The sequence below is a fragment of the Pristiophorus japonicus genome, chromosome 31, assembly GCF_044704955.1.
Source record: "Pristiophorus japonicus isolate sPriJap1 chromosome 31, sPriJap1.hap1, whole genome shotgun sequence".
NCBI lineage: Eukaryota > Metazoa > Chordata > Chondrichthyes > Pristiophoridae > Pristiophorus > Pristiophorus japonicus.
In genome coordinates, this window is record NC_092007.1 from 9,348,831 (window position 1) to 9,359,486 (window position 10,656).

Sequence of the window (10,656 nt, forward strand, 5' to 3'; positions counted from 1 at the left end):
GAGGTGGTGGAGGGAGTGAGTGTTGGAGGCGGTGGAGGGAGTGAGTGTTGGAGGCGGTGGAGGGAGTGAGTGTTGGAGGTGGTGGAGGGAGTGAGTGTTGGAGGTGGTGGAGGGAGTGAGTGTTGGAGGTGGTGGAGGGAGTGAGCGTTGGAGGTGGTGGAGGGAGTGAGTGTTGGAGGTGGTGGAGGGAGTGAGTGTTGGAGGCGGTGGAGGGAGTGAGTGTTGGAGGTGGTGGAGGGAGTGAGTGTTGGAGGCGGTGGAGGGAGTGAGTGTTGGAGGCGGTGGAGGGAGTGAGCGTTGGAGGTGGTGGAGGGAGTGAGTGTTGGAGGTGGTGGAGGGAGTGAGTGTTGGAGGAGGTGGAGGGAGTGAGTGTTGGAGGCGGTGGAGGGAGTGAGTGTTGGAGGCGGTGGAGGGAGTGAGTGTTGGAGGTGGTGGAGGGAGTGAGTGTTGGAGGCGGTGGAGGGAGTGAGTGTTGGAGGCGGTGGAGGGAGTGAGTGTTGGAGGCGGTGGAGGGAGTGAGTGTTGGAGGTGGTGGAGGGAGTGAGTGTTGGAGGTGGTGGAGGGAGTGAGTGTTGGAGGCGGTGGAGGGAGTGAGTGTTGGAGGCGGTGGAGGGAGTGAGTGTTGGAGGTGGTGGAGGGAGTGAGTATTGGAGGCGGTGGAGGGAGTGAGTGTTGGAGGTGGTGGAGGGAGTGAGTGTTGGAGGTGGTGGAGGGAGTGAGTGTTGGAGGTGGTGGAGGGAGTGAGTGTTGGAGGCGGTGGAGGGAGTGAGTGTTGGAGGCGGTGGAGGGAGTGAGTGTTGGAGGTGGTGGAGGGAGTGAGTGTTGGAGGAGTGGTGGAGGGAGTGAGTGTTGGAGGTGGTGGAGGGAGTGAGTGTTGGAGGCGGTGGAGGGAGTGAGTGTTGGAGGTGGTGGAGGGAGTGAGTGTTGGAGGTGGTGGAGGGAGTGAGTGTTGGAGGTGGTGGAGGGAGTGAGTGTTGGAGGTGGTGGAGGGAGTGAGTGTTGGAGGTGGTGGGGAGCGTGGCCGATCGAGCGGCCGGCTTTGTCCTGGATGGTATCGAGCTTCTCGAGTGTTGCTGGAGCTGCAACTCATCCAGGCAAGTGGGGAGTGTTCCCTCACACTCCTGACTTGTGTCTTGTCGATGGTGGGAAGGCTTTGCGGAAGCTTAAGCAGACAGTGCGCCCTCCGAACAGTCAGAAGAACGAGCGACGGGCAGGACCAGACACCATGGCGTGGAAAGAGATCGGCCATTATGCAGTCAAGAGCCACGTTGGCTCCTCTGTCCACTGTGCGAGCAACAGGCATTACCTGGGGACAATTGGCTGGAGATGGGACCAGCTCCTCTGGAGCGCCCCCCCCCCTAGTGGTGGGAGGGTTGTAATTACAGCGTGACAACTTTGCACAGGCCGGGGGCATCCGACGACATTAAGCAACAACTTGCATTTATATAGCACCTTTAATACGGTGCAAACGTTCCAAGGCACTTTGCAGGGCGTGTTACGCGAGCCACATAAGGAGAAATTGGTCAAAGAGGTCGGTTTTAAGGAGCGTCTCGAAGGGGGAAAGAGAGGTTTAGAGAGGCGGAGAGGTTCAGGGAGTGTAATGTATTTGCTTCGTGGGTTCTTTGCTTAAGAATTTGTAGCGACACATTTGCTATGAAGAACTAGTTGGTTTATTAGCAAAAGGTTTAACAATCACACCACACATTACCAGTTCGTCCACCAGGCTCACAACCGCCTGCCCCATCGTGGATCCCCCGAACCCGACGGGCCGGGGTTTTCTTGAGTCTTGTGATCAGCACGTGACTGGCTAAGCCGCTCCCACTCAACAGCTCTACAACTGTTTTGCGCAGAATGTTCAATCAAGTGCCCCCTTTTTTAGTAAGGGGCACGACAACCCACAAATGAACAATTAAACATTAAAGGAATTTGAGGAGCGACCCCTTCAAGCAATGGAAGAGGGGCTGCAACCTCACACACTGAACGTACCCGTGGAACACGGACTCCTGCAGACCAACAGCTCTACAAACTGGTGCATATGTTACAGTGAGCAAAAGCTTGGTCAAAGAGGTGGGTTTTAAGGAGCGTCTTGAAGGAGGAGAGAGAGGTTTAGAGAGGCGGAGAGGTTTAGGGAGGGAGTTCCAGAGCTTGGGGCCCAGGCAACAGAAGGCACGGCCACCGATGGTGGAGCGATTATAATCAGGGATGTTCAGGAGGGCAGAATTAGAGGAGGGCATAGATCTCGGGGGGTTGTGGGGCTGGAGGAGGTTACAGAGATAGGGAAGGGAGTAGGGGCTGGAGGAGGTTACAGAGATAGTGAGGGGTGTAGGGGCTGGAGGAGGTTACAGAGATAGGGAGGGGTGTAGGAGCTGGAGGAGGTTACAGAGATAGGGAGGGGTGTAGGGGCTGGAGGGGGTTACAGAGATAGGGAGGGGTGTAGGGGCTGGAGGAGGTTACAGAGATAGGGAGGGGTGTAGGGGCTGGAGGGGGTTACAGAGATAGGGAGGGGTGTAGGGGCTGGAGGAGGTTACAGAGATAGGGAGGGGTGTAGGGGCTGGAGGGGGTTACAGAGATAGGGAGGGGTGTAGGGGCTGGAGGAGGTTACAGAGATAGGGAGGGGTGTAGGGGCTGGAGGAGGTTACAGAGATAGGGAGGGGTGTAGGGGTTGGAGGAGGTTACAGAGATAGGGAGGGGTGTAGGGGCTGGAGGAGGTTACAGAGATAGGGAGGGGTGTAGGGGCTGGAGGAGGTTACAGAGATAGGGAGGGGTGTAGGGGTTGGAGGAGGTTACAGGGATAGGGAGGGGTGTAGGGGCTGGCGGAGGTTACAGGGATAGGGAGGGGTGTAGGGGCTGGAGGAGGTTACAGAGATAGGGAGGGGTGTAGGGGCTGGAGGAGGTTACAGAGATAGGGAGGGGTATAGGGGCTGGAGGAGGTTACAGAGATAGGGAGGGGTGTAGGGGCTGGAGGAGGTTACAGAGATAGGGAGGGGTGTAGGGGCTGGAGGAGGTTACAGAGATAGGGAGGGATGTAGGGGCTGGAGGGGGTTACAGAGATAGGGAGGGGTGTAGGGGCTGGAGGAGGTTACAGAGATAGGGAGGGGTGTAGGGGCTGGAGGAGGTTACAGAGATAGGGAGGGGTGTAGGGGCTGGAGGGGGTTACAGAGATAGGGAGGGGTGTAGGGGCTGGAGGAGGTTACAGAGATAGGGAGGGGTGTAGGGGCTGGAGGAGGTTACAGAGATAGGGAGGGTGGGCCAGGAGGGGTTTGAAAACAAGGAGGAGGATTTTGCAATGTTGGGACAGAGAGGACCTGTCCTTCTCCACGACTGGGAGGCCCCCTCGTGGTGACCTGGCCCTGCCCTGGCTGTCAGCGGCAATGGACGATACTCCCGTCAGTCTCGATAAGCCAGAGAGCTCCCAGGTCGCTCGAGAGGTGGCTGAACCTCCCACCCACGATGTGGATCCGGGTCCATTGGGTCCCCTGGGGTTCGTTGGACGTGATCCCATCCCTGCGAAGGAAAGAGACACAGGTTGGCGGGGGAGGTGGGGGCGTGAGTCACACAATCCTTCCACCCGTCCGTTGGTCAGCCGGCCCCGCGGGGACTCGAAGGCCGAGGGTGAGCAGGGCGACAGAACGGACAGCGCTCGCATTTCAGGCGGACAAGATGGCCGCCTACGGAAGCTCCGCCACTAATAAAGTCCCGCCCTCTGCCGTCGCCAAATTTCAGCCCTTAGCCTCCCACTCTGAACCCCAATGGGGCTCTGACCTTCCTAATGCCTCCCCCAGCCAAACCTCGGGCCACCTACCATCCAGGACGCTACTCGTCGCCAAAATTACGGCCAACATCTGGCCGTCGGCACCAAGGCTCATTCAGCAGTGCCTGGTCTCCAGTCGTCTTGGGCCCCCTTGCCACTGGACCAAGACCTTGCTCAGCTAAGCCCGTGTGGTAGCCAGTGTGCAACGATCGCCCCGCGTTAAAAGAACTCACGCACGGGTATCTTCCACTTCGTTAACCTCGCGTTTGAGACCTGGCATGTCAGGAGCCTCATGGACAACCCCAACAGCGACAAACCAGAACGTCTCGTATTGGACTGTTCAGCCACCTCAGGCACCTCATGTTAAGAGTGGAAGCAAGTCTTCCTCGACTCCGAGGGACTGCCGATGATGATGATAACCTCCTCAGCCCATCCCAAAGCGTCTCACAGCCCAGCGAACCACGTTTGGGGTGTGGTCCCATTTGCGCACAGCAAGCTCCCACACACAGCGATGTGATAATGACCCAGATCCTCTGTTTATTGTTATGTTGATTGAGGGATAAATATTGGCCCCAGGACACCGGGGAGAACTCCCCCTGCTCTTCTTCCAAATAGTGGCCCCGGGATCTTTTACATCCACCTGAGAGGGCAGACGGGGCCTCGGTTTAATGTCTCATCCAACAGACGGCCCCTCTGACAGTGCGGCGCTCCCTCAGTACTGCCCCTCCGACAGTGCGGCGCTCCCTCAGTACTGCCCCTCCGACAGTGCGGTGCTCCCTCAGTACTGCCTCTCCAACAGTGCGGCACTCCCTCAGTACTGCCCCTCCGATAGTGCGGCGCTCCCTCAGTACAGCCCCTCCGACAATGCGGCACTCCCTCAGTACTGCCCCCTCCGATAGTGCGGCACTCCCCCAGTTACTTCCCCTCCGACAGTGCGGCGCTCCCTCAGTACTGCCCCTCCGACAATGAGGCGCTCCCTCAATACAGCCCCTCCGACAGTGCGGCGCTCCCTCAGTACTGCCTCTCCGACAGTGCGGCACTACCTCAGTACTGCCCCTCCGATAGTGCGGTGCTCCCTCAGTACTGCCCCTCCGACAGTGCAGCGCTCCCTCAGTACTACCCCTCCGACAGTGCAGCGCTCCCTCAGTACTGCCTCTCCAACAGTGCGGCACTCCCTCAGTTACTGCCCCTCCGACAGTGAGGCGCTCCCTCAATACAGCCCCTCCGACAGTGTGGCACTACCTCAGTACTGCCCCTCCGACAGTGCAGCGCTCCCTCAGTACTGCCCCTCCGACAGTGCAGCGCTCCCTCAGTACTGCCCCTCCGACAGTGCAGCGCTCCCTCAGTACTGCCCCTCCGACAGTGCGGTGCTCCCTCAGTACTGCCCCCTCCGATAGTACGGCACTCCCCCAGTTACTGCCCTCTGACAGTGAGGAACTCCCATGTAATTTTCCTAACTAAGTGGGTAACTTCACATTTCTCCACACTAAAATCCATTTGCCATGTTCTTGCCCACTCACTCAGCCTGTCGAAATCCTCTTGAAGCCTCTTTGCATCCTCCTCACAACTTTCATTCCCACCTAGCTTTGTATCACCAGCAACCTTGGATGTATCACATTCTGTGGATACTGAGCCCTGGTGCGCTGATCAAATAGACAACGTAGACTGCTAGCTGTAGTGTGTACTGATTAAATAGATTCTGTAGACTGTTAGCTGTAGTGTGTACTGATTAAATAGATTCTGTAGACTGCTAGCTGTAGTGTGTACTGATTAAATAGATTCTGTAGACTGCTAGCTGTAGTGTGTACTGATTAAATAGATTCTGTAGACTGTTAGCTGTAGTGTGTACTGATTAAATAGATTCTGTAGACTGTTAGCTGTAGTGTGTACTGATTAAATAGATTTTGTCAACTGTTAGCTGTAGTGTCCTGATTAAATAGATTCTGTAGACTGTTAGTTGTAATGTCCTGATTAAATAGATTCTGTAGACTGTTAGCTGTAATGTCCTGATTAAATAGACATTGTAGACTGTTAGCTGTAGTGTCCTGATTAAATAGACATTGCATACTGTTAGCTGTAGTGTGTATTGATTAAATAGATTCTGTCGACTGTTAGCTATAGTGTCCTGATTAAATAGACACGGTAGACTGTTCACTGTAGTGTCCTGATTAGATAGATTCTGTAGACTGTTAGCTGTAGTGTGTACTGATTAAATAGATTCTGTCGACTGTTAGCTATAGTGTCCTGATTAAATAGACATGGTAGACTGTTCGCTGTAGTGTCCTGATTAAATAGATTCTGTAGACTGCTAGCTGTAGCGTACTGATTAAATAGATTCTGTCGACTGTTAGCTATAGTGTCCTGATTAAATACATTCTGTAGACTGCTAACTATAGTGTCCTGATTAAATAGATTCTGTAGACTGCTAGCTGTAGTGTCCTGATTAAATACATTCTGTAGACTGCTAGCTGCAGTGTCCTGATTAAATACATTCTGTAGACTGCTAGCTGTAGTGTCCTGATTAAATAGACACTGCATACTGTTAGCTGTAGTGTGTATTGATTAAATAGATTCTGTCGACTGTTAGCTACAGTGTCTTGATTAAATAGACACTGCATACTGTTAGCTGTAGTGTGTCCTGATTAAATAGACTCTGTAGACTGTTAGCTATAATGTCCTGATTAAATAGACTCTGTAGACTGCTAGCTGTAGTGTGTATTGATTAAATAGATTCTGTCGACTGTTAGCTATAGTGTCCTGATTAAATAGATGCTGTAGACTGTTAGCTGTAGTGTCCTGATTAAATAGGCTCTGTAGACTGTTAGCTATAGTGTCCCGATTAAATAGACACTGTAGACTGTTAGCTATAGTGTGCTTATTAAATAGACACTGTAGACTGTTAGCTATAGTGTGCTTATTAAATAGACACTGTAGACTGTTAGCTATAGTGTGCTTATTAAATAGACGCTGTAGACTGATAACTGCAATGTGCCGATTAAATAGGCTCTGCTCGCTGATCCAAACCATACTCACAACACAAAGCCTGAGAGCCTTACCTGCGATAGACCATCCCGTCTCTGCCCACTCCGTAAACCGCCCCGTCCGTGCCGACCTCCACCATCGCCAGCTTGCCGTCAACCTTCTGCCAGTGTGTGCCTGCACAGAACACCGGGCTGACGTGGACACGGCAGTAGGTGGTACCCGCTGCGTTGACGCCCCAGCAGTTCTGGGGTCCGCAGGAGTAGTACTTCAACTTGCCATCTACCTGCTTGTAGGCCGGCCCGGAATAGTTGGCAGCCAAGACTGCATCACGCTTGTTGGCGCAAAAAATGTTGTTGTTTGCGTCGACCCCGACTACTATCTGGTCACCACCGGCGTCCACCTGTTTGAGCTCTCCTGGCGAAAGAGAATACGTCTATCGTGAGCAGATGATGCTTTGTGATGCTGATTGACACCTCTGTGTAAGCCAATGGGTTGTTGGGTGTGGGTGGGGGGGAGGGCTGGGGGAGATGGAGAGACTCATGGCAGGACTCGTAGTACAGAGTTTATTTACTTCGACAACGGGGTGCATTTCAACAGCTGTACAGGGCACTGGTGAGACCACACCTAGAGTACTGCGCTCACAGTTCTGGTCTCCGTACTTAAGGAAGGATAAGAACATAAGAAATCGGAGCAGGAGTCGGCCATTCGGCCCCTCGAGCCTGCTCCGCCATTTAATACGATCATGGCCGATCCGATCATGGACTCAGCTCCACTTCCCCGCCCGCTCCCCATAACCCTTCACTCCCTTATCGCTCAAAAATCTGTCTATCTCCGCCTTAAATATATTCAATGTCCCAGCCTCCACAGCTCTCTGGGGCAGAGAATTCCACAGATTTACAACCCTCTGAGAGAAGAAATTCCTCCTCATCTCAGTTTTAAATGGGCGGCCCCTTATTCTGAGACCGTGCCCCCTAGTTCTAGTCTCCCCATCAGTGGAAACATCCTCTCTGCATCCACCTTGTCGAGCTCCCCTCATAATCTGATACGTTTCGATAAGATCACCTCTCATTCTTCTGAATTCCAATGAGTAGAGGCCCAACCTCCTCAACCTTTCCTGATAAGTCAACCCCCTCATCCCCGGAATCAACCGAGTGAACCTTCTCTGAACTGCCTCTAAAGCAAGTATATCCTTTCGTAAATATGGAAACCAAAACTGCACGCAGTGCTCCAGGTGTGGCCTCACCAATACCCTGTATAACTGGAGCAGGACTTCCCTGCTTTTATACTCCATATACTTGCGTTGGAGGCTGTTCAGAGAAGGTTCACTCGGTTGATTCCTGAGATGAGGGGTTTGACTTATGAGGAAAGGTTGAGGAGGTTGGGCCTCTACTCATTGGGGTTTAGAAGAATGAGAGGTGATCTTGTTGAAACATATAAGATTCTGAGGGGGCTGGACAGGGTAGTTGCAGAGAGGATGTTTCCCCTCGTGGGGGAATCTTGAACTAGGGGGCACATAGTCTCAGAATAAGGGGTCGCCCATTGAAAACTGAGATGCGGAGGAATTTCTTCTCTCGGAGGGTTGTAAATCTGTGGAATTCTCTGCCCCAGAGAGCTGTGGGGGCTGGGTCATTGAATATATTTAAGGTGGAGATAGACAGATTTTTGAGCGATAAGGGAGTGAAGGGTTATGGGGAGCGGGCGGGGAAGTGGAGCTGAGCCCATGATCGGATCAGCCATGATCATATTAAATGGCGGAGCAGGCTCGAGGGGCCGAATGGCCGACTCCTGCTCCTATTTCTGATGTTCTGATGTATGGCAAACAGTCTACAGTGTCTATTTAGAAAGAGTCACGACGAACATCAGCAAACAGAAGTTCGTGACCAAAACAACAGCAAAATCTACCGACAAAAGCGGGATAATTTCTTCAGGAAAGGCACTGATTGGAGGATAGTCACATGATCCCCCCCAGTCACTGAAAGCAGTGCGGTGATTGACTTGGAATGAGCCAATCATCTCCAATCTAGCCGGGACTTGTGGTGTCACAATTTCCGCCTACATTTTCATCATCACAAAAGTGACCACACTTCATCAAGGACTTTGTTGGCCGAGAAGCATTTGGGACGTCCTGGGGTCAAAAAAAAGAAAGAGAGAAAGAGAAAGAAAGACAGAAAGGGAGAAAGAAAGAGAGAAATGGAGCAAGGTAGATAGAGAGAAAGAGCGGAAGGAAGGAAGGAAAGAGAGAAAGGAAAGAGAGAAAGGAAGGAAGACTTGCATTTATATAGCACCTTTCACGACATCAGGATGTCCCAAAGTGCTTCACAGCCAATGAAGTACTTTTGCAGTGTGGTCACTGTTGTATTGTGGGAAACGGAGCAACCAATTTGCGCACAGCAAGCTCCCACACACAGCAATGTGATAATGACCCGGATCACATCTGTTTTTGTTATGTTGATTGAGGGATAAATATTGGCCCCAGGACACCGGGGAGAACTCCCCCTGCTCTTCTTCCAAATACTGGCCGTGGGATCTTTCACATCCACCTGAGAGGGCAGACGGGGCCTCGGTTTAACGTCTCATCCGAAAGACGGCATCTCCGACAGTGCGGCACTCCCTCAGTACTGCCCCTCCGACAGTGCAGCACTCCCTCAGTACTGCCCCTCCGACAGTGCGGCACTCCCTCAGTACTGCCCCTCCGACAGCGCAGTGCGGCGCTCCCTCAGTACTGCCCCTCCGACAGCGCAGTACGGCACTCCCTCAGTACTGCCCCTCCGACAGCGCAGTGCGACGCTCCCTCAGTACTGCCCCTCCGACAGCGCAGTACGGCACTCCCTCAGTACTGCCCCTCCGACAGCGCAGTACGGCGCTCCCTCAGTACTGCCTCTCCGACAGTGCGGCACTCCCTCAGTACCGCCCCTCCGACAGTGCGGCACTCCCTCAGTACCGCCCCTCCGACAGTGCGGCACTCCCTCAGTACCGCCCCTCCGACAGCGCAGTGCAACGCTCCCTCAGTACTGCCCCTCCGACAGTGCGGCGCTCCCTCAGTACTGCCCCTCCGACAGCGCAGTGCGACGCTCCCTCAGTACTGCCCCTCCGACAGTGCGGCGCTCCCTCAGTACTGCCCCTCCGACAGCGCAGTGCGACGCTCCCTCAGTACTGCCCCTCCGACAGCGCAGTGCGACGCTCCCTCAGTACTGCCCCTCCGACAGCGCAGTGCGACGCTCCTTCAACACTGCGAGCACCCTGCAATCAAGCTACGCAAAGGGCCTTTTGAGAGGTGCAAGTGGGTGTCAATTAGATGGCTTACCCGCCAGCATAGCCCAGGTTCCGCCAATCATTCTATAAAGGGTCTGTCTGCGACCAACGGCCCACACTCCATCCGCGCCCACAGTCACGTGGCTCATCCTCCCTGGTACGATGAGCCAACGCTGCCCGCTTCTGGTGAAGATTTTTCCCCCACGGCTCACCCCGTAGACTTGGCCATTGCTGGCATCAATCTGCTTCAAGTTGCCTGCGATACGTCGGCAGATGAGAGCTGAGGGAAAGAGAAAAGGAGACATCACTTATTGAGAGCTCGTCGGTCGCGAATGACACAGGGGAACACCACGCCCCTTCTATGGGGCGCTGTTGGGGACGAAATATGCACTGCGACTCCGGGAGGAGTCTGAGGAAAAGAGTGTTCGAAGACAAGGCCCTCCAATCTGTCGGAGGGGCAGTACTGAGGGAGCGCTGCACTTTCGGAGGGGCAGTACTGAGGGAGTGCCGCGCTGTCGGAGGGGCAGTACTGAGGGAGCGCCGCACTGTCGGAGGGGCCGTACTGAGGGAGTGCCGCACTGTCGGAGGGGCAGTACTGAGGGAGCGCCGCACTGTCGGAGGGGCCGTACTGAGGGAGTGCCGCACTGTCGGAGGGGCAGTACTGAGGGAGT

At 54.2% G+C, this 10,656-nt stretch overlaps 1 protein-coding gene across 1 annotated transcript in view; it reads right to left on the minus strand.

Moving 5' to 3' along the window:
• Positions 1-2,964: 2,964 nt before the first annotated feature.
• Positions 2,965-10,656, minus strand: part of LOC139240437 (fish-egg lectin-like) — a 12,052-nt gene continuing 4,360 nt past the window's right edge. Inside the window, exons 2-4 of the mRNA XM_070868962.1 lie at positions 10,038-10,265; positions 6,808-7,147; positions 2,965-3,504 (exon numbers count right to left, since the gene is read on the minus strand). Of these exons, the coding sequence (XP_070725063.1) occupies positions 3,363-3,504; positions 6,808-7,147; positions 10,038-10,265 (710 nt within the window). The 3' untranslated portion in view covers positions 2,965-3,362. The remainder of the gene's footprint in view (positions 3,505-6,807; positions 7,148-10,037; positions 10,266-10,656) is intronic.